General features: G+C 40.2%; 1 protein-coding gene across 3 annotated transcripts in view; it reads right to left on the bottom strand.

The window, feature by feature from the left end:
• The window catches only part of MEIS2 (Meis homeobox 2), a 202,695-nt gene that overhangs the window by 4,944 nt on the left and 172,956 nt on the right, over positions 1 to 24,795 (bottom strand). For all 3 annotated transcript variants that reach the window (XM_034994828.1, XM_034994827.1, XM_034994830.1), the window contains exon 10: positions 664 to 722. In XM_034994828.1, coding sequence (XP_034850719.1) covers positions 664 to 722 — 59 coding nt within the window. The remainder of the gene's footprint in view (positions 1 to 663; positions 723 to 24,795) is intronic.

Raw genomic sequence — 24,795 nt, forward strand, 5'->3', positions numbered from 1 at the left:
AAATGCCTCAGTAAACTAAGGAAATCTCAGAGTGGGATGATTAGGAGAGTTCATGGGCATGGCTCGAAAGTACCACACAATAACTGCCTCAGAGAAACTCGGACACACTGTGAGAAAACCCCACACGTATTTTAGTGGGATGGATGTGAAGCATTTCAAACAAAGTTAATAATCTTCTAATAAAAAATATGCTGTCGATGCAGCACGTCAGGCCCTAATAGAATATTATGAATAGTCGGAGCAAATGAATGGATACAATGAGTTACACAGGGGATGCTCTAGGAGTGAAAGCAACGTGAGCACCAAGGAATTGTGGGTAACAAGAAAATGAGAGTGTGCTAATGATTGATGCAGACAAGCAATGAGTAATTCCAGAGCTCACAGTCAAACAAACTGCTTGTGGCACTAATACTCGTGCCCAATTACCAATTCAGAAGGAAAGTAAAAAGCAGTTTCAGGAGAGTCAGGGTGGGAAATCTCCAATTAGCACCAATTAGTGAAGTTGCTTCCTAGAATGGAATTCTGGGGACATTAAAAAAAAAAAAAATCCTCCCAGGATGCCTGATGGAAGCATTTATTTACCAGGTGGTGAAACTCCTAGGGTATAACTTGATGAGGATTTGTGCCTATGGGACATGAATGGAGATACTAGTTGGAACTTGCCTGCTCGATTTGACTGGTCAATCATGGGCTGTACTATTCTTCTTCTGGCATTAATAAACCTGAAACAGAACAGAGAAGCCCAATCATCTAAGGCGGTTTCGGTGCCCCGGGAGCACTTTCGCACGAACGCTGAGGAGAATACAACATGGTCAAACATCTCCTGAAAATTCTCAATTCTTAAATCCAAAGGCACTTTTCCCTTTCCAGGGTTCAAAAATAGTTGACTGGATCATCTCCATCACCTCCCAACCCACTCGAGGTTGACTTGTGACAAAGACTCAGGGAAGGTGGGGAGAGTTGGGGGGAGAAAAGGGTTCCCTGAGAAAACGTCTATTAATTTGCCATCGTGTTTCTGCTTCTTGAACAAGCTGGAATCTGGTTAAAGTTCACAGGCTGGAGGATTCCCCCCCCCCTTTCCCTAAACTCCCCATCATAGGGAGATCTAGCTTCCCCTTTGCAGCTGGTCATAAATGGAGACCAGGCTCTGGCCCTGTGCTTTCACAAGGTATTGTTAGGTCAGCAAAGCCATCAATTAGGCTGTCTGAAGTTTTATCACCAACACAGCAGTAATAAGTGCTGGCCAGAAAGACTTCTGCTCTTCGGCAACTCCCGCAGTTTAAGCCTGTAAAGTTAGGGGTCATTTAGAGGTCAGTGCCAGCTGGGGGCGGCCTTTCCAGTCTAGGCTGGGACACTCAGGGCAGGGATAAGGTAACTGCCAACCATAAACCCAGCCACCTTTCAACCCACTAGAAAGACAGAGCCTCAGGTACACATGGTTGATATTAGAGCCCAAAAAACGTTCTCAAATCAGGTGGTGGCTGAATCACAGGAATGTAAGGAGCAGCAGTTACTTCGTCTAGAAGCCTGGATCTAATTTTGTGGGAAATCCAAAAATAAGTGCCTACTTCGTGTTACTTTAATGTTTAATAATGCCCATCAAATATTCATGTACAAACAGTAAGATGATAAGAAATCTCCTTTATTTCTCCAAATTTAATAAAAACAAAACCATTTTCTACCGTTTGCAAGTTACCCTTGTCCCTGTGCATTTCATGATGCGCATTGCCCGCACATTTGAGCTGATGTACAGGATTCACTTGGCTGTGCATTTTGGCGGGGGGGTGGGGGGGCGGGGGGGGCGAGGGGGTGGGGTCACGGAGGGAGGGCAGGATGCCTAGAAGACAGCTAGTGGTTCTTTAAAAATATAAAAATACACCCACTTACAACATTTCCCAGTATTTCTAGTCTCAAATCTTAAGTGCAGGGGGACTTCATGATTAATGAGTCCGCATGGGGCCACAGGCAGGAACTGAAAACCCATTCTTTGAAATTAGCCAGAAAAATTCTAGTGCGTGTTGGCAGCTCTGCGTTCCTAAGGAGTTGAAGTCCCTTCCTAGGAGGACAGCAGCCCACACTTTGGTCGGGCCTCCTGGGAGCACTCTAGTGGGAATACAGTTAGGCCAGAGAATAAGAGCTGCAAGAACAACCAAAGGTGTCTTTTGCATATGGTGTTTGTTTGCAAAACAGTGAACTTCTTTATTACTTAAGCAAGTATAGCTCAGTGGTCAAAAAATGCTACACCCCCTCAGGTTTGGGGGGTGCGGTGGGGGGAGAAGTGACAGGCAGTGAGAGGTGAAAACAAAAGGAGAGTTGAAACTGCACATTTATTCCCGCCTGGCACGTAAGCATCACTGAGGACTATCTGACCAGATCACAAGGCGTTCCGGAAGCATCTCTTAAATCGGAAAAGGAATTTATCTACTCTTTCCCCACTGTTTTTACTGGGACCAAGGAGGACTGACCCGTGATTTGCACCCCCAGGAACTCTCTTTATCAGCTCAGGTTAAGACCAACTGGGAGGCTCAGGAGAGCCTGGAGAAACCTTTTCTCTCCTCCTTGAAGTTTCTAAGGGAGGACACACATGGCAGCGGTTTCACCTCTTTTTATGTGCTACTAATCCTAGTTTTGTTTTTTCCTATGGGCCAACTCTTTAGGTAAAACGAATTGCTATTTTTTCCCTTTTTAATTTCACCCTTTTACTCTTTCATTATTTACATCTGGAGGTTGTTCCCTTATTTATGTCTTTCTCTCCAGTTCCCCCAAACACTCCCTTCCTCGCAGAGCTGCAAGGCATCATGGCTCTTAGTTCGCAGCAGGAGAACTCCGCACTGTCTTCAAACAAATAATTACGGGGAAGGTTAGAGGTTCACTCAAAGGTCATTTCTTTGGATACTCGTCAGAATGTTTACATTAGTAAAAACAGGGGTCCGCTCAAAAGGTTGTTCAATGGGGGACACACAACAATGCAGGACATTAAAAAAGCATTCTGTGTGCTAGCAGGTCTTTATAGAAGCGCTGAACTTGGAAATGCCACTCCAGTCTTACATTTTTGACTAGTTACCATAGCATGGCCTGGATGTTCACTAGCAGTTATGGCGATGGCCTTTCCGTGCCCAGTTCTGCTAAACAAATATGCATAGAAGCCTCTGAAGGTTTTCAACTAGATCCTTTTACAAAGGGTTCGGGGAGAGTCTGCACTTTTGACGTGGGTTCCATTCAGCGTCTCTGAATTTTTGTTCTCAAACAATGTTTCTGATCCATAGGGCTATATCTTGCCAGATTCATAATTCTACCATATTCTTTCAAATCACACAGAATTTTTAAAACATATGGGCCCCAATTTTTCAGAAATCTCTTAACTTACCAACTCCTGCCAATTGTCAATGCCCCTGATCTTGGGATATCTTTTGTAAATACCGTAGATGTTGTTATAAAAATGAACAATTAATGAGTTGACTGTGAGTTAACACTAAAAAAATGAGATTACCCCACCGTACTGATCATCCACAGGCCTCTCTTGGAAAACATATCAATGTATATAAAATGGAGCCATTTAATTATAGATCTTAAAAAAAATCAAAGTAGGAGTAACTTTTATTTCTTTAGTATTACTAAGATAAAATTTCCAAATGCAGTCTTTCCCCAAATTACATGACATGAAATTTTTTCCACTTCCTCTGATCTATATTTTAAAATGACCTTATTCAGTGCTCAAGCAGTAAACAGAATATCAAGTTTTGATTCTATTTAAAATTTGAAGAGTCTAAGTTGAAAAATCAACCGATCTTCCATCTTTCAAGGTCCAAGCTCCATTCATATGGAAAAATGCAACTCACTGGTTCAAAGACAAAAGACTTGTCTTAAAAAGACTCAAAAGGTTTTTTGGATATTAAATGGGTCTTACAAAATAACATTTTGATGAGTTAAGTGTAAATGAATCAGACACATATGGATTAAGTTATCCTTGAATTTCACACGGGTTTAAAAAATAAGGGGAAAAGAGGGTCTTGGCAAAAACATTTTGGACTTTGCCAAACCCAAAACATTTGAAAAATTGCTGAAGACATCCAACTAACCAAAATGCAGCAAGCTGCACCCAACTTTAATGAAAACCCCCACAAGTTATTTCCAATTCAAAGACTGTTAAGTTTTTCATCTGTATCTGATATTAAAAATTTTTCTAAGTTTTAATGTCATCCCCAAACTGATTTTGAAGTTGAGGATATATAATATACTTCTTTATTGGTATTAACAATTTAACCTGAAATTACAAAGTCTTTTAGAAATTAAATAGCTCTTAAAAACATCCTGAGATTTGTAAAACTTGTGTGTAAAATGTGCCATATATGATAAATGCCATAAATAAAATGTGCTAGTAAGCTTAGTGCCTTATCCAGATTTCACTTAGCAAAAATTTTCATTAGCCTCATTGTGACTTTTTTTAAGGGCTACAGATAATTCCATTAGTGACTCCTTAGGGAATGAGTACCCTAAAGTGCACTAGTTCCATTGATTTGTATTGAACACAAAGTTAGTATCCAGGCTCACACAAAGACTCTGGAGAGTATCTACTAAGACTATCTACTTTCTCACTAAATTTTACAAAAATAGAAAATGCATTAGTATGTGCGATTCTTAAAAATTATATACTGACTGTTAGCTTAAAAATAACTCAATTATAGAAATAAATTCAATGACTTTCCAAGAATCATGAGGCCTTTCCGAGTCAACTTAGAGATGAAAAAAAGAATACATTAAAAAGAATAAACCCAAGGGAGCAAAACATCATTGAAATCCCACCCTGCTGTCTTGCTGGAGAGACAGCTCCTGGAGACCTCCCCACCCCCAAACCCCACCTCAGGCCCCCCAACAGAAAAGCCAAACTTTTCAGCTTTGCATATTTTTCTGCCACTGAAATCTGACCATCGTGGTTTTTCTTTGAAAGGTTTTTCACTCCAAAGCATATTTCAGATTGATAGAAGTAGGCTTAGGTGTCATTCCCGCTTGTTGGTTGATTCCTTTTCTTTTCTTTCTCCCCCTTCCCGCCCCCCCCCCCACTTTCCTTTTAAATGACTGATAAATCCCTTCTTTCTGGTTCACTAACTTCATGCCACACCTGGTAACAAACTTCTTTAGGCAGCATTCTTTTTGTTAGAAAGTACAGGCCTCTGTGGAGTCACCTGGAAGGCCGCCAGCCCTGAACGCTCTGAGGAGGAACCAGGAATCCCTGCATGGAAGCTTTTCCATGGATTGGTCCGGTCCAGGAAGGGGGCTGAACTGTTGAAGAGGGATCAGATTAACTTGGAAGAGGTGTTAGAGGCCGCTTGGTGACTGGGGACCTGTTGAAAAATGAAAAAGTTCTGCTTCTCCACTTTCCCCAGCCGTGGGACTCCTCAGTGAGGGTGCCCATTCATGAAGCTTGCTACTGGTTGGCCTCGGAAACAAGGAAGCCTCAACCCTGACAAATCAGTTCGCAGGCTTCTTCACTGTTTCTTTTAGTTCACACACACAAGAAGCAAGTTTTTTTTCTCTGTGCTGCGGTTATGGCTAAGAGTGGGATTTTCTCAGCAAGATACATAAAAATGGTTCAATCAGTGAACTAAGCAGGTTTAATGTCTTTGAACATGTACTCAGGCCCGTGAATGATGGGGTCATGTTGCCAACGTTAAGTTTTTCATTGATGGCCACACAAGGAGTCTTTTCTCACAGACAACTGTGAGCAAAGTAAGGTAAATGAAGGAGATTCATGGGCTGCTCAGAAACACATTCACAGTTCATAATTTCCCTGAGCTACAGATTAATTTATAATTTGAGATACTAGACTTACCTACAACTCCAAAAACACATGAGCTAATTACTCGTAAATTTGTAATATGAACACATGCTACTAATCTGGAATCACAAACATTTTGTAGCTTTATGAATATGCCCCAAGTAGTGGAAGGCTCACGCTGAACACATGAAAGGCTCTGGATGAAATTATAAAGTAGCTAATAATTTAATGACCTTCTACTATATTTTTTTCAATATTCTTTTATCTAATTCTTCCCTAGAGTTACAAGGGCTTACATAGGTTTTTTACTAAAATACCCTACCTTGGGCAAATCCTTCACAAGTATTGTTCCATATTCCAGACTTCTCCATAGAACAAAGTGATGGAGAGCATGGGCTCATATTCTCTGCCCTTTACTTGCTGTGTGACCTTGGGCAAGTCTACTTACACTTCCAGGCCTCAGTTTGTTTCCTGACTATAATAGGGCAGTGGTTGAACCCAGATTTTTTTTTTTTTTTGAGCCCAAATTGTTTTGAGGATTAAGGGAGATGTCATATGTAAAATCCTTGGCATAGCACCTGACACATAGTAACAGCTCATTAAATGTTAGCTTACACTCAAAATGCACCTATCTAAAGTCCCCTCCTAAAGAGCTCTGTTCTCTCAAAGGTAATAATTAAGACTAGCTGGGTGACTATAAAGCAAATCCATGCTGGTTTGAACAGAGGGTGATAATGTGTTTTACCCTTACAAGTAGCACGTGTCCATGTGGTAGGGTCCAAGACCACAGCTAATTTAAATGTATAATGCCATGGGGGGGGGGATTTTAGACACTGGAGTAGGCACCTGGTAAGGCACAGGGTAGTGGGACAAGCTATTTTGGAATCACACTCTCCAAAATGGTTCTTGACACCCCTGCAGGTCTAAGTGTGTTCCACAGACCAGTCACATCAACATCACCTGGAGTTTGTTAGAACTGTAGAAATCTAGTAGTCCCCAGCCTGGCACTACTGAATCTGACTCAGTACTTTAAAGATCTCCAGGTGATCTATGCACATTTAAGTTTGAGAAGTCGGGCTCTAGATCACATACCACAGAAATGATCGAGTGCTCTTCCGAAGAACAGAAACTTACGAAGATCGTTTTAAGCATGAAACTTAGCTATGAAAATGCACGTATTATTCTCTTAAATTACCTGAGACCTAAACAGTCGTTTGTTGCTCAAGGCAAGTGATCAAAAAATTTATAATAATTTAATTCATTTTTACTCCATCTGTACTTCCTAAAGGAAAATTTTGGCCAATAACATGTTTTTGTGGAAACTGTCCTTCAGGAATGGATAGGAAGAAGATGGTAGAGTTTTCTTTCCTCTTCTTTTCTTTTTTTTTTTTTTTTACATTTATTTCTTTAGTGTTTGAGGTTTGTTTTTGTTTGTTTGTTTGTTTTAGAGAGAGCACGCATGAGCATGTGTGGGTTTGGCATGAGAGGGAGAGAGGGAGGGAGAGAATCTTAAGCAGGCTCCACACCCAACATGGAGCCACACTCAGTCGGACACTTAACTGACTAAGCCACCCAGGTCCCCCTACTGTTTGAGTTTTAATAATAAGCATAATTATTTTTATAATTAAAAAAAATTTTAAAGGTGATCTGGAGAATTTGGCATCTTATCTGATGAAAGTTTCTATGGCCAATAGTAGAGACTGTTCAACAAAAGTATTTGGGAAATTTTCTTTAAGATAGGAAATTATCTTGTATTTCCTTTATAATACCAAGCAACAATAAACACTCTTCCGTGAGTATAATCAGACCTGATAGCATGTAACAAAACATCCCAGCAGGTTATGATTTTGAAGGACTGTTACTCTTACAGAATGCCATCAGATTATACATATGTGGCTATTTATCAGGTACTATAAAAGTGATCCTTCAAAGCTACTTGAAAGCAAGGGAGGGGAAAACACGTACACTTCCTTAGCTATTCATATCTAGGATCTATCCTCTTAAAGATAAAATACTAAGTCAATAGACATAAGTTGTAGTGTATTACCTCATCTTGTACATGATTTATGGCAGATGGAAATCAACAAGAAACTGAATTACTTTGGAAATTTTACTACTGACATTAAAATTCCAGATCTGTATAGCGACACACCTTACGAGGCTTCTGAAAACAACTTTTTGCAGACACAGAACATCTACAGCTTCATTCAATTCTATCAGCATAAAAAGCAGGAGTCATCATTTTCAAATTACCAATTACCCATTACCTGTTCATCTACCTAAACACGAAAGCCTGACTGGGCTTTGAAAAGTCAACCAGTCACTTCATATCAGTTATATACACTTAAGCCAATTCTCATTATGTTCCTAACCATTTACTGATTCACTCTAAGAGGAGAAGATCTCAACAAATCTAGGATCTTTTTAGCCTTCATGATCACCTTTGATTGAAGTATTAATATCTTTATCCTACTTCTCAGTGGAAACTACCTAAGCATTAACTTGCCAGAAATGCACCAAGCTGTTTAGCAATTATGTATTAGATATGTTTGAGGAGATCAAGGTACACTCACATGCCCTCTGCTATGGATATCTCTCTGATTAGCTTGTCATCTGCTCGGAAGAAGATGTAGGCTGATTCTCCCATACAGTCTAGCAGGCCAGCTGTTAGCTGCCTGTCAAGCCCTCAAGTGGACAAGTAGTCCAGGAGCAAAAATGTCACTCCTTTGATCTGGCAAGGAGCAGCTGCTGATTTATAGAGCAGGACTTTGTTCTTCCGTTCTATTTTACTTTCTTTCCTAAGGCAGAACCACAAAATCCAGGAGAAAAAAAAAAAAAGTGCCGTTCCCAGCAACATCAACAAGCTCTGACAACTGCAACAGGGTTTTTCTTGGCCCTAACAAAGCTCTCAGGCATCTCCTTTGACGCTCACCTTTCCCCCTCCGCTCCCCCCCCACCACCATTTTTTGCAATGCGGTAGTTATTGTTTAATTCAGCTTCTGTAAATGGAATGGACTGTGGCCAGCAAGCCTGGGGCATAAACACACCTGTATGAAAGAAGCCTTATTGTAGCAACCATCTACAAGCAACTTCGCATGAACCACACGTTCCTGAGTTCAGAAAGAATGCTCCATTTTTCCTGACAGCAAATTTTACCCTAAGTGAGTTTCTATTTTTGGGGCCACCAACCTGTGATGAGCACATTTGAACTGTTTCCTCTCTAATAGCATTGCGCTCTTTAACTCAAAGAGGAAAAAAGGATTAGATTTTTTTTTTAAATCGGTGAGCAAATATATCCATCAAAAATGTTTATCCCCTGTCAATAATATCAATCATTAAAAGCTGAATTAAACATCCAGAAAGCTTTTAGCAAATGCAGTATCAAAGATTCCATAATGTTGATTTCATTACCACTGATTTATACTGACACAGACTTCCTGAGTAACATATAAGGGAAAAAATCAACAACAAAATCTACATAAGCCATATGCGTTTGTCTTGCTAAGAATTAAGCTGGTTTCATACATACGATCCTATTCTTAATGGATAAATCTGTCAGGTCAGAGATGCCCTGTCAACCAAGTGGAACATGAAACAATGTGGCCTTGAGATAAACTGTGAGACATCATCAACCATATTTATAGATGTACAAGTATGTGTGTGCGTGCACACATATATTCACGTACACGCACCCACATACAAGTGACGATACACTTTGCCAGAGATTAACACCTGGGTAGGTTTTCTGTGCTACTCTGGAGGAAAGGGTGATAAAGATATATATATGAGAAAGAGTTATGAACTCTAGGATATTTAGCCACATAGGTCACATAGGTCAAAGACAGGAATGTGTGGGTGGGAATGCTGAAAACAAAGGAGAAAAGAACAGTTGCTAAAAAAAAAATCCTTGCTTCTACTTCGGTCGTGCCACACTCTAGTGTTTGCTCTCTTCTCCCTCTCTCTCACTTTCCAGGGGGAATAGAGATTTTTCTCAAGCTCATTTCTTGCTTTGTCCTATGTTGCCCTTTGGTCAGGCAAAAGTTACTAAGCACCCACCTCCTCGATGTTGACAGCATTGTACTGGTAGATGCTTTCGGTGTGTGTGTGTGTTCGTGTGTATCCCAGTAAGACACTGGGTTCCAAAGCGGGGACAATAGCGGGTAGGCAGGGAAAGCAAGGTATAGAGAAGCAGAGATCATGTAAGGCCTATTTTCATTCTTTTTCTATCCTATAAAAATTGGAATGAATTTTTTTTAAGGTCCACAGCAATCTGTACATGTCTCACGTAAAAATCTTCTACATTCTATACTTAACAAAACACCAGTTTAATGATAAAATACGACAAGGTTGTATGTAATAAGAAATTACATGTAATACATAAATATATAATTACGTGACCCTCTCTCTATATATATTTAAAATTTTGAAAATGCAGTTCATACCTTTAAAGATTTTTACTCTTCACACCCACAGAAACTAACTGAAAAGCACAATTTGATAATACCTCATAATTGCAAATCAACACTTGTCCACACTCGGTAAGTTAGTGTGAGAGGGTCAATTTTAAAAGTCAGATGGAGGTTAATCACTGAATTCGTGGAGGAGGAAAGCTGAACCAGATGAAAAGAGCAGAGAACACTGGAGAGGAAGGAAATAAGGAAATGGCATGCACTTTCTAGAAACTAAGGCAGATGAGGGCCCATTTTGTGCAAGGGGATTAAATCCACACTGGCTCCTGGTTTTGGAAAAGTTGACTACAGTTAACAGACAAGCTGGTGGAAGTTCTTTCTCCCCGCTGCCCCCAATTTTATTGAGATATAATTGACCTGTATCACTGTGTACGTTTCAGGTATAATGTGTTGGTTTGATAACCATATATATCACAAAAGGATGACCACTGGGGCATTCGCTAACACCTCCATCGTGTCACGTAATTACCATTTCTATTTTGTGGTGAGGACATTTAAGGTCTACTCTCTCAGCAACATTCAAGTACACGGTACAGTATTGCTGACCATAGCCACCATGCTGTGCATCAGATCTCCAGAACTTATTCATCTTCCAACTAGAAGTCATACCCTTTGACCAACACCTGCCCATTTCTCCCACACTAGTGAACATTCTCGAGTGACCAACTGAATCCCTGAAATTCCTTAAGAGTGGAATGATAACACAAAATATGGTGCTTGAGGAGTTATGCTGATGAGAAGGTAGAAGCTGAGAAGGTAGAAAGGTCTAATCCAAGCAGGAGAGGGAGATAAAGTGAACGCAGATTAAGGTGGTAGAGGTGAAAAGGAAGTAGGACAGGTTGCGTGGAGGGCTGCTGAGGAATTCAGCAAAGAAGAAATACAAGTAGGAAAGATATTAAGAGCATAAACCCGAGAATGTATCTTTGGTACGGTATGCTGTGCAGTTGATGAAAATTGCAAATTTAGAAGGAATGCCTATTTGTTTTGGTGAGGAGAGGCAAACTCAACCTTCCAAATGTTACCTCTGAGTGGACAGTGGGACTCTCAGGCTGAGACACTACGCAGGATACTCAAGACAAAGGACAAAAGAAGAGTGAAGGGTTGGAAAGAAACAATTTTACTTCAAAACCCTCTCGTTTCTTCAAAACTCCAAAACGATGTGAGTATTCCAGAGCTGTGTCACCAAGTATAATAAATGGCCTGGCTGCCTCCAAAAACTACTTCCTTTTCATATATCCTCCAGATTTTACCAAGTCTATCTAATAATGGGCTGGCCAAGTCAATTGTCAGTAAGAACCGCTGTGGCCGGGGCCTTCTTTCTATGGGGTCTAGTTTGCTTTGCCTTGTACTCCTGAGATAATCTGTGTGACCAGATGTAGAGACCAATGGTAATAACACACTGGCCACCCTGTGGGCACAAGTTGTGTTCCACTCCATACTTAACAAGGGTAAGCTTAAGTGATAGAATTTACGAGAGCATTTTGAAAACCGGATATAAGAAAATACACATAGGACTCTGTATGTTTTTAAGCAATAGCGTAAGACAATCAAGGGTAGGCTTCCTCTAGGTAGTGACAACTAATTTAGAAGAGAATTGATGGGACAAAGTGTCACATTTAAAAGGGACTCCATTAAGTGTGATGGCTTCCAAATTGTGTCCTCCTCTCAAACCATATTTTTCTTTTTAAATGGCCTTTTAAGGTGAAAAATACAGCACTTCACCCAAAATGGTGTGGAAACAAATGGTTCTCAAGTCCCTATTCTTCATCTGAGGCCAAACCACCCCAACGCCAGCAATCTAAAGCCACTTGGTGTTTGGAGGGAAGGTGCTATGCATGTGAATGTGCCCGTGGCTCTTTCATTTGTCTGTAGGGCTCCTTTTTCTGAAGCAGCAGGGGAGACTTCAGAAGACCAGCTTGTCATGCCAGAAGTGTTTGGATGGGCCAGGCTCTTATCCTTCTCTCAGTTCTCCTGCTGGTTTAAAAGAAAGGATGTGGCAGAAGAAGACACATGCAGAAGGTGGCAACATTCTTAGGGCCCTTTATCAATACCACTGCTTTCTTTAACTTGTAGCTTGGTCTCTTGTTTGAGAGGCTGAGATTTTAGCACTTTTAAAGGGAACCATAAGTGAGAAATCTCCTAGGTGTTAAGCTTTGGAGTGGCTTCAACCCAAAATACGAAAAAATGAGATTAAAACACAGAAAGTCAAGTAATATTAAGAGAGATCCAACAAACAAAATATCATAAATATGCATATACGTTTCAGTCTTTCTGTTTAAAGCAAATGCTATTTAACCAGTTTATGTCGGCATCTAGTAGAGGTGCCAAAGGAATAAAAAAATCAAAAATCTGAACAAATTTAAAGTCATTTAAAATAAGCTATAATTCTAACGGCCATATACTTAACAATAATGTTTAAAAATTAATAAAACATATCCCATTGTGTCAAGAAGCAAAAAAAAATGTGTATTTATGAACATGCGACTTAATGTTCTCGTGCTCATGATGTTCAAACATCAAAGACCAAATTCCAAATAAAATTTCCTAGCTGCTTTTCTTAATAGCCAATTAAACACCTTGACTTGACAGCCAGGTAGCATTCTCTATCTTCTCCAGAGATGTTGTATGCAGTCTTCCCAATGTGACGGTATTATTACCCACAAAATTTTTAGCATCATCCCGTAATCATAAAAGACATAAAATATATCTTTATAAACCACAAGAGACTCAGCAAACCAGCAGTTATGCCACATCCGCTTTAGTCCTTAAATATTTTAGCTTTAGAGGGTTAGTTAGTGGATTTCCCCCTGCCCTGATTTGCAGAGAAATAAAGACATCAACCTTTGATTCTGACATTCCACACAAAGCTATAATCTCCAACAGACAAAGACACAAACACATTGTACTGCAATCTGAAGGAATTTTAGAGCATATTCATATTTCACATCTATCAGAATTTCCCCTAAAGTGGTTTAATCTAACTATTAGAAATAAAAATGATGGCATTTGAATGATCTCCATTTTCACAATAAAGATAAAGTAACATCATTGTCTATCCAAAAATAATATAATTTAGAAATTGGTTTAAGTGCCACAGATTCTGACTTTGGAGTCAGGTAATGTACAAATAAACAAAAAGGCAAGTAATAAGTATAAAGTGGGGTGTCTGGCTGGCTCAGTCCGAAGAGCATGGGACTCTTGATCTTGGAGTCGTGAATTTGAGCCCCACGTCAAGTGTAGAGATTACTTAAGATAAATAAATAAACTTTAAGAAATAAGTATAAAGTTAATATGCCAACTAACCAGGAACACACTACCCCTTCTGTCTGGGCTGGCATTTCTCCCATGGCCATCTGGTCAACACACACTCCAAAATTCTCTTCAGAGAACATCTCTTTGAGGTAACTTCCCTGATTCCAGTCTGAGTAAGAAGCACTTCCTCAGTCGGTAGCACCTATCTAATATGCGCATCATAGCATTTATTCAATACCATAATCACAAACTTACTTGTCCAGCTTCCCACCAGATAGCCTCAGAGAGCAGGGACCACATCTCAATTCTATATTATTGAGTCAAGAATATAGTACATCCTCAATAAAATGTTTGGTGAACAAATAACTGAGTGTATGAAAATAGGGTTCCTCCACCTTGGAAATAATGCAGAACTGAGAATGTAAGAGCTTGTAGGAATTTTCTTATCCTCATTTTGCAAGGGGCATAGATAGCTGAATCCCTGAGGAGCTAGGATGGGAAAGAACTCTGGCTTCCTGGCTCTGATCTGGTTATCTTTGCATTCAGAAAGAACTAAAGACACAGACTAGAGGCATTAGTTTAAAGGTGTGAATCCATCTGGGCACTAGAGAGGCCAGTCATATCTTCCATGGAGGGTAAAGGAAGAGAAGGACTTGATTTGGCAGAAAGTGAGTATCGGACTTTTCTAGGCTGGGGAACAGATGATATAGTTATACTGGAGCATGATAAGTCTGGTTGACTTGAGAAGAGAGACTAGGCTAAGAGTAATGGGAACTGAGGTCAATGAACTTTTATGGGGTGTGTGTGTATGTGTTGGGACAGGAATAGTGAGTAGGAAATGAAGGAGAAAGATTTGTGAGATTCAGAAAGTAAAGGACAATAGAAAACTTTCTTAAAATAGATTCTTTTTCATTATATTTTTCCAAGGAAGTTTTCCCCAAATTGTGCTCTGAGGGATATTAGCATCAGTAAGTGTTTCTCCAAAATAGGGGTGGTAGGGCAAATAAATGTAGGGAACAACACTAAGGGGAACAAAATGAATGCTTGGTGTTGCTGCTATGGTTATGCCACAGACTTTAATAGGCTTAAATATATTCTAAGTCTGTAAGAAGGAATGATGATACAAATCAATTTCTAACTTTATTAAGATTTTAGGGGCACTAGGGTTCCAAGGATTTGAAAAAATGAAGATTCTGGTTTTTAACCAAAGTTGTATTTTGAAACAATTCATCAACAATTTATCAAACAATCTATTAAATAGGATTTGTCAATTATCCTATTAAAGGACTTCCATGGTCATATTTTCCCAAGTCAGACTCTAGAGACGGAGAACCATTTCTTGGGTTCTTCTTTTGTATCTTAACTGTTCACAATCCCACCTCCAAAATTACAAAGTCTGACTACTCCATAGGACTTTGGCCCCCAGAATGTTGAAAATGGGGTTCAGAAATGGGGCTGGAAAACATTCTTTAGAACTTTTCTATCTCAAAGACATCTTAATCATTAGACAATTTTAGGCTGGGCTGTTTTCTCTAACCTTTCCCGTTTCCTATTTTCCTCATATTTTCTCAATGACCTATTACAAAAACAACAGCTATTATTTAGTATTTGGCTATAGATGGCTAAAATTTCTGCTTCAGAATGATTCTTAGACACTGAAGATGACTCTCAAGCCTAAGATCATTTTCCTTTCGGCGATCCCATCCGCATCTTTCATTAATCAGAAGGGGGACTGGGCTGTGGCCACCTGACGTTAGCATGCCAGCTACAAGTGCGGGATATTTACATGTACGAAGGGTGGGAGATGGGGCGGAGAGAAACAGAGACTGGAGGAGGTGGTGGGGGGCGGGAAGAAAGGAGAAGGCCACAGGGAAAGGGGAAGCACTGCTTTGGTTAAAGTACATGGACAGACATCAAATGCCCCTCCCTCCCCTCCCTCCTCCACCGACGCTACGCTCTTGTTTACAGAGCGTCGTACAAGTACAAAATCAGCTTTTACTTAGAACTGTGTTAAATATCACCTGCCTGCCCTCTGAACCTTGCTGTCCTGGGATGAGGTCAGCCCGGCGAAGGGCTCCAGTTCCAGAAGCAATCCTGTCATTCAGGCTAACAGCAGTGATTCACTCACAGGAGGCAAAAATGACTCAATTGTTGGGCTTTGTTGACTCCAGGGAGCACAGCTACTCTATCATTACCATGGAGTGCAAACACCCTGAGAGCTCTGTTTTGGTCCACTTGAAATTACTATTTGCTGTGAAGGATTGGCAAAGCAATTCTTAAAATGATGGGGGTGAACGTCAGGCGAGCGCCATTATGGGCTTTTCCTTCCGTTTAAGCAGAAGGAAGCAGCAGAGGACTTGTTCGGAGCCTGACCCACTTATTTAACCTTTTGTTCACTTTGCTGTATTAACATATATTAACTGGCGATATAAGCCCCAGGGGGGATAAGAGCCTCATGACCAAATTATGCTTCCATTTTCATGGGTAACCTCTCCTTGGGTGGAAATTAAACCCCAATATAAATACATTTTAGGTCCATACAGAACTGAGGAAGAATGCCAAAAAACAAACGGTGAACAACACTCCTACAAAGACCACAGCAACGATGGAGGGGTCGGGAAAATTATACACTCGAGGAACTATTTGAAAAACCAAATAAATTTAATTAAGTAAGTTACAAAATTATTTTCCCCGTCTCTTATCTACTCCCCTTGGTTAATATCCATGACATCCTGATGTTGCATAATTGCGCTTATGGAATACTGCAGCTCAGAGCCATAATGAGCTGCCTTTGCACAAAGGCAGCAAAAGTGGTTTCCCTACAGAGTTATCTTCTCAATTATTTATACTTGCAACACTTTCACATAATGGCAGTTTTAAAATCAAACAAACAAAGCAAACTGTACAATAAAGGAAGGAGACAAGAAGGTGCAGGGACCTTTCCTTTCGTTTTTGAACACCAGAAGGGATAGGCAAGCCACATAAAGTCAACTGAATTTGGTTCCTCAAAGTCTCAGGGGCCTTGCGACCAGACAACATCAAAGCCTCTGAGATTGCCACCTTGGTGAGGGATTAAACAAGCTCTGCCTACCTGCCTTGCTTTTAATCTGTCATATCCACATAGATAAAGGAACACAAACTTTAGTTTTTTTTTCCTTTTACAACTTTGTCTTTGACTTGACCCCCACCCTCTACTCATCAAAATGATGTCAGTGTAAACAGAAAATGGCCCCCAGGCCACGGGGAGGGCCTTGCTAGTTTTTATGATGTTTGTTTCCACTGTCCATACCTCAAAAACCCAAACACAGAAGGGAAAAAGCTACTTTGTGGTTTATGTTACAGAGGGATACACAAAACAAGACACACTGTATGTTTTAACCTGAAGGTAAAATTTAATGTTATTTCTAATATTTAATTTTGGAATCCCTTTGAAATGAACTGTCTACATCAAGCTCTGACTGACTGACTTTGTTCCTCACACCTAGCTCGATAGCCTGGTCAGAGCAGATGCTCAATAAAAACGTTAGCTAGGTTATTTTTCCAAGTTAATCCATAGGTGTGGTTGAGGAGCTTGTATTTGAAGAAATTAAAAGTGAACATATACTTTGGATCTGCATAAAACCTATATTTTGTTTAAGACTCTCCATTAAACAAGCATAGGTTTCAGCCTTCAGGAGGTGGTTACCATCTTGAAGAGTTATTCCTCATCAAGTAATGGCCACTCGTGTATCTGTGACTGAAGATATTCATTAACAATGCCAGTGAAACACAGTTTTAATACCACCTACTAGCCATTTCCAAAGAGCAAAATGTTAAAGCAACTATTTCCTTAAAGTCCTGCAGGGAAAGATTATAAAGACAAAGCAAATGTATAATAATTTTAAAAACCTCGAAATTTGTCTCTTGCAATATGCCTGCACGCACATACACTGAATGCACACACACAGACTCATTTTTCACTAAGGGTACCCTGGGACTTTAAATCTCTCTTGACTTGACATTCAGTTTAAAAACAAAAAACGAAAAACGAAAAAACCTTAAGGAGATTTTTTTTTTCTTTTTGCAAGCACACAGGAAAGGTCGGAAGGAAGAAAACAAATACACCATACTCAGAGGAAATCAGACCATGACCCATAACCCACCGGAGGACAGGCTGTGGGTGGGATCGTCAGAGTTGGGCCTGAGTTGGGATCCACCATATTGTTTTGCTTTGCCCCAGGAATCAAATGAACTGGACATTGCACTGTGGCCACTGGCTGCTTAACGCTCTTCTTAGCCCTGGAGAGCTAGGGTTGAGCTGTATTTTGTTGGCTACTTCCTTTCTTCTAGCTATTCTCACCTCCAGGGCCAAAGCACTTGGTGGTGTGGTGGGAGCTGAGGGATTGTGACCCAATTCTACTTATCAATCTAAAACTATACCCCACTAAAAAAATTAAGATAAAAACAATAAGGGGCGCCTGAGTGGCTCAGTTGTTAAGCGTCTCCCTTCGGCTCAGGTCATGATCCCAGGGTCCTGGGATCGAGCCCCACATCGGGCTCCCTGCTCAGCAGGAAGCCTGCTTCTCCCTCTCCCACTCCCCCTGCTTGTGTTCCCTCTCTCGCTGTGTCTCTCTCTGTCAAATAGATAAATAAAATCTTAAAAAAAATAAAATAAAATAAAACTACACCCCATTACTTGGCCTCCCAGCAGCATTTGCCACCTTTAATATTGAAAATGATATTTCCAAGTGTGTACATGTGTGATAAAAGATAAAGGGTGATACCAGGAAAATGCAGATGATGGTAGAGTAAAAACACATCCTTGCTGCAGGCAAATATAAGTCTGAGTGAACTTTGATGTACTGCAAATATATCCTATGATGTGCATAATGTACTTTTCAAAGACATTGATACAATGACTAATATGTAATTAATCTTTATGTGAGAGATTAGTTAAATGTTGAGGTCTCAAAGAGAGTTGGGTAGTTTTTGTACTTTGGAATATGGGCAAGTTCCGAAGGGAAAACTCAAGATTCTGTGAATGGGCTTCAGTTCATTTGAAAAGCACTCTTCTGGCAGTCAAAACTGATTTAAATGTCAGTAGATTATGGGTGGAAGTGAGTTGGTTTGGAGAGTAAAACCAAAAAGCTGGCTGGGGCTGAGAGGGTGTGACTCTCTCACCCTCTCAGTGAGGCTCCCACTCATGGGAACAAAAATGGCCATCAGTGGCTTGAGGGTAGTAATATTATAGGGCCCTCAATTCCCAAAAGTGATGGATTCATCAGAAACCTTAACCTCTATTCTTTTTTTTTTTTTTTGCAGCTTCCCTCAACCACAGCAACAGATCCTCTCTTAGTAGCCCAGTCAATTAACCAAGCATTTAAAAACCCGCAAATCTATATCAATGGCTTTGCAAGACAAAAAGAAAGATGTGTGAAGTAAACACTTAATCATTGTAAACTCTGTGATCCAGGATGTTCAGGAGCCAAATAAGTTGAAACAGGTTATGAAAAAATCGAAAGAAATGACATTTTTCGCTCTCTTCCTGCAAGCATCCCATAGATTGGCTTTTACGTTGTAGTTCACAGAGACCTGTCCTTCAGTTTACCCTTGACTAGTGGCAAATCTGATAAGGGTTGGCACAAATATGCTGAGCCTGGTTTACAATTTGTTTTGCAACTTCCCTTCCCAGATAAACATAATCCAAGTACAACTTCTAAAAAAAAAAAAGTGTTTACTTGTCCTGTGCTTACAGATTTTTTTCTTCTAAATGTTCCCTCAGGATGCTGGCGTGTAACCTAGAAAAGGCTTGGATTTCAGCTTCAGTCTCCAAGGTATTCTACTGTTCAGCCAGGTCGTGTGCTAGGAGGGAGGCTCTCTACCTTGCTGATTTAATTAACAGGATTCTTTTCATTATTATGGGGATTTAGTTTCTTCTTGCCTTTCAGTGTTTGGGAAACAGTGATTTATGTTTTATATTTTGAAGGAAAATTTATTGTTCTTTGACAGCTGAGGCTCAGTAAATTCCCAGCACCGAAGGGACCCCAGGGAGTGGTCACAGTTGCCCTGCCCTGCCCACCTAAATGCTGTCATATCAAGGGCCCCCCTCCAGAAGTGAGAAGAGCCATCAGCTGTTCAATGCCCATCCCACTCCTCCTCCCTCTGATAATTATACCAGCAGGGGTTGGCCCATTCCCATTTATGGGATTATTAGTATTAGTAGGTTGATCAGTAACTGTGAATCACGGATTCATTTAAGTGAAGCAAACAGTCCATGAATCTTTGGATTGGATTTCATCTCTTAGCTAAATGCAATGCACTGAATTAAGTGGTAGACGGTGCTATACTTATTATGATGACCACGGCTAACCCCAAGATCAGGACAAATGTTCTAAATAGGAGTATGCCTAGGGGGGCAATACAAATGCATCTGAAGTTAGTGCTGCAGAAAATCTGGCAGAGACAGTCATCACAGCTCTCTTGGATTCCTGCTCTTCTAGGCTACACAGTCATCAAATTCTGACTTGGAGAAAGAGTGAAACTCGTAGCGAAAACTCTAGAAGACTCCTAGCAAATTCATATTTTAGGTGAAAAACTTCAGGCGTCAGTTAATTTCCCCTATAACCCAAATCTCCTTTCCTAAGAGGGCTTCACAATGCAACTTCAGTCACATTACTGTAATGAACATTTATTGAGCTAGGCGCTAAACAGTGCATACATGTACCTTCTTATTTAATTCTCACAAAAACCTTAAGGAGCAAGTAATATTATCAAGATTCCCATTTTATGGTTGGAGAAACTGAGATTTAGCAAAGTCCAACCATATGCCTAAAGTCACAATGTTAGTAAGCGGCACAGGTGGGACCCAGGTCCAGGTCTTTCTGACTTGATGTGTCGTACATGGATAGGTTATGTTCCCTTTCCAGCGTGTATATGCTGGCAGTGAAAAAAAGGAGTTAGGGGCTGAACGGTGTCTGCCCCCCCAAATTTATATGTTGAATTTCCAATTACCAGTACCTTAGAATATAACCACACTTGGAGACAACGTCTTTAAAGAGGTAAGTTAAAATGAAGCCATCAGGGTGGGTCCCTAGTCCAATAGGACTGGCGTCCCTCTAAGAAGAGGAAGAGCCACGAGGGAGGCAGGTACACAGAGGAAAAACCATGTGAGGACACACAGAGAAGGCAGCCAGGGGCAAACCGAGGAGGCTTCTGAAGAATCCAAACCTGCCGACACCTTGATCTTGGACTGCCAGGCCCCAAAGCTGTTAGAAAACAGATTTCTGTTGTTTCAGTCACCCAGTCTGTGGTATTTAGTCAGGGCAGTCCTAGCAGACTCATGTGGAAGAAAAGCAGAAACCAAACTTCTGATTTGGCAAGATGGCCACTTCTTCTCCATAATCACTGGAGACACCCTACCATTGGTGGTGCTGGCTCCTGTCCACCTCGCATACACACTATGACTAGCCCTTATGCTCTGTTAAAACAGCAAGGGAAAGTTGTAGAATGGCAAATGGGATGGCTAAGGCAAAGGGGACAGAGTTATGAGAAGAAAGCCGTTTTAGGTGAGAAAGGCAGTACTATTCAGTCAGAGAAGGGAAAAGGCAGAGGACTGGCGAAGTGGGTAGAGAGAGTTTGGGAGTTACCTAGAGGATCTGCCTGAGCACAAGCCACACACACACACACACACACACACACACACACACACACAATTTGGAGCTAGGAAATTAGGAATAGCTGGGATTGCTTTAACTGTCTTCTCAGAGGGGCCTGCAGTTGAAAATGTCCTGGGAACCAGGGAACATCTTCAGAACAACCTGATCCCAAGCTTGCTTAGTACTGACAGATTCTTTATCTGGTATCTCCCCGTCAGGCAGGAAAATGGAGCCAGGTTGTGGACCCAACACATAAAATGGAGCCTTGGAAATTACTTGATTTCTAGACCAGGACTTGTCACTTACTAGATTCCTTCATTCACTAATAGGTTCTAAGGAAGAACAAAGGAAAAATAGAGAAGGTGCATATAATTTTATAGGGGTTAGCATTTTCCAAATCTTTAAAATCTAGGGAAATGAGTGTGGGAATGTAGTCCAACTGGCGAAGACGAAATAAAATAAGCCATCACTCTGAAATGGATTCAACAGGTCCAAACTAATTTTCTCATTCATCAGTTCTGCAGGGTTATTTGAGAGTTATGCTTTCAAAATCTGAATTCTCTTTGTTTATCTAGCCTATCAGGATCCCCAAATTCAGAGCATAACTCTGTCCTAAAAATCCAGGCTTCTCCAATTTTCCCACAAAGAAAATCCTCAACAGATCTTTATCTTTAACCATACGCTAAGGAAACACCTGGGCAAAATGTTAGCGACCAACACATCATCATACTGAATATAACTTAAAAAGTTTTGGGTCAGTGAAAGAAGAAAGCAAGAGAACACTTGAAGAAAACTAACACAATGGTGAGAGGTCTGTGCCATAGACATAACTAGGATTTCCTGCAGGAGCTTCTCCTTGCCTGTCTCATCTCTACACCACCTGTAATGAATTCCGTTCCCATTATGTACATGGTGCATTTTCCCTTCAAACAGTCTCCTGGAGCTCCTATTTTACCTCCTTTCTTTTAGTAATAGTCTTTGATTATTTGCAGAAATTCTAGAAGATACAACTGTTAATCCCCTTGAACAAATATTTACCCAAAGGCTGCTGCCTACTGGCATTGTACTGAGGGCCTTTAGGAGGAAGCACACAAAAGAAGAACTTGTAGGAGAGGCCACATTTGCCAAGTGAACAAGGCACTCGATTTGAGATTAATTTCATGCCCTATGGATCTCCTAATTTAATTGGAGAAATAAGACCTATACCTATCCATCAATCGGTTAGGTTTTATGTGATGATAGAAACAGCACAATTGAAAGGAATGAGCATGGGCTTTAGAGACTTGGGTTTAAACCCTAGCTGTATCCCCTTCTGTGTGGTTTTGGACAAGTTCTTTAACCTTTCTGTATCTTATCTTCAACTATAAATGAGAATAAATTGTACGACCTACTTCAAAGAGTTGCTCTGAGGATGAAATGTTAAGGCCAATTTATATTGGAAAGGCATCTGAGAATTAAAAGGGAAAATATTGAAATCATTATAAATTTCCAATGTTTGCAATCCTCCAAACACCACAAGGCATACCCAGATGAAGAAGATTCAGTCTTGCTCTCAGAAAGCTTGAGGTTTAGCAGTAAAGAGATGGCCATGCTCCAAGATGAAGGAGTCTCAATGGGAGGAGAATGCTCACAGGTATACAGAGAGGATGGATATAATTGGGGTGAGAATGGAGGGAGGACAGGAGGCTTTGGGCTTCTCCTTCAAGGATTCTGATAAGTGGAAATGGGAAGGATAGAAGGAGGCAGAACATACCAGGTAGAGGTAACTACTAAGCAAATACACAGAGACCACAAGTACTTCTAGCTAATAAGCTTAGTATAAAAGATGCTAGATTGAAGTTGGAGATAAATTTAAATCCTAGTTTGCAATGGGTTAGCTATTTGACCTCTCTGATTCACTGTTTCTCATTTGTAGAATGGAGATAACACATACCTCATAAATTTATTGTAAATATTAAGTATTAACCACATAGCTGACATCTTTGAAATACAAAAAATTTTAATGTTTTTAATATTTTTTTTAAGTTTATTTTTGTAGTAATCTCTACACCCAACGTGTGGCTTGAACTCATGACCCCAAGATCAAGTGTTGCATGCTCTTCTGACTGAGCCAGCCAGGCACCCCGATATTTTTTAAATCTCAGAGTAATTAGAAAAATTTCCAATATTACCAGAAGTCTAATTATTTTCTAGGTTATGTGTACAGTGGGCCAATCATACCACCTATTTCTAGTATCACTGAAACACTGGAGGATGAGCTTTAATGTTTGCATTATTAACTTGCACTTAGTCACTGTTTTATGTAGAATAAACTACCACTGGAAATGTCAGTGGACCAAAGTAAATGATAAGGAAGTTAACTTGAATTTTCAGTTATTTTGTTAGGTTTTATCTTTCAGGGCATTTTATTTGTCTCCCTACATTGGCATGGATAAACATAAATGCAATAGGTGGACCTTTGTTCAGAGTTGACAAACTATTCTTTTAAATATTTAGGCATATAAGAAAAACATACTTATTCTATTCACAGTTCCTTGAAGTCAAGGACAATGGAAGCCAAAATATCTAGTGTTCGGAGCATGGGTATTGATGCTGAAATAAGAAGAAGTGGGGGCTGGAGATTAAAGTCCCAGAAACACTAAGCCATCTATACCTTTCTTCAACAGCCACTTCTTTTAATTCTCAGAAGTCTTAGAAGGTGAGGGCGAGGATGATGCAGAACCCACTTTGTTGACTAAAGCAGATCTGCTGAAGCTCCATTACCTGGAGTATGTGTGGGATGGTGGTTCTAGATATGCAGCAGAAATGTGGTAAAAAGACCTCCATGCTGACTTTTGGCAGATGAAGCTCTCTTATTCCTCATTTTCACCACGTGAACAAAGTAGGAATACAATCTTGACCTAATTGATAAGGGATACATTCTCAGAAACTCCTGGGTTCTGCTGGTAAAATACTTAATAAATTACATGCTAATCAAGTCCTTCATTTAAAAAAAGAGAAAGTTCTGCAGAAATCACTTGGAATCGTGGTGTTCTACATCTTTTACCTACAATGGAACTGACCGATCTGACAAAAACAATCAGAAGTTCAAAATAACCTATACTCGGAATTAACCTACACTCAGGGCTGGAGTGTAGCACAGGATCCTGTCTTCTATTGGTAAAAGCATGCTTCAAAGGTTTAGAAAAGTCAGGAAAAAAACTCCTGTTGTTCAGTTCCAACCCGGAAGAGCCAAATAAATCTAGTAAATTTTCTATTCATTAATCAAAAATGGTCTATAAAGTTCTCTAAGATGCAGCCCCTGCAGAATGGATTTTTAATGAGATGTTTGCCCTGGTATCACCAAGGTATCACCAAGAAAAGATGTCCTGCGATGCCTGTGAAATATGGAGGATTGACTCAAAGAACTCTATGTAGCTCCATGAATTCTCTCAGTCACAGGGCCAAAAGAAGGAGCATGGAAAATGAAAAGAGAAATGATCAGTTCCAACAGAACATGAAGTGTAAACATACATTCTGCTCAAGAGATAGTCACTTGGCTTTCTTGAGAAGTCATTAACTAAACCCCAGACAGGGGTTTAGTTGTCCTGATACTGTAGACTATTTTCTGTGGTTTAGATCATTTCAAGGACTTGATCTTCACATCACTTTCAAAGGGGAAAAA

This window comes from Mirounga leonina, unplaced genomic scaffold (genome assembly GCF_011800145.1).
Source record: "Mirounga leonina isolate KUSES-001 unplaced genomic scaffold, KU_Mleo_1.0 Mir_91, whole genome shotgun sequence".
In the NCBI taxonomy this organism is placed as follows: domain Eukaryota; kingdom Metazoa; phylum Chordata; class Mammalia; order Carnivora; family Phocidae; genus Mirounga; species Mirounga leonina.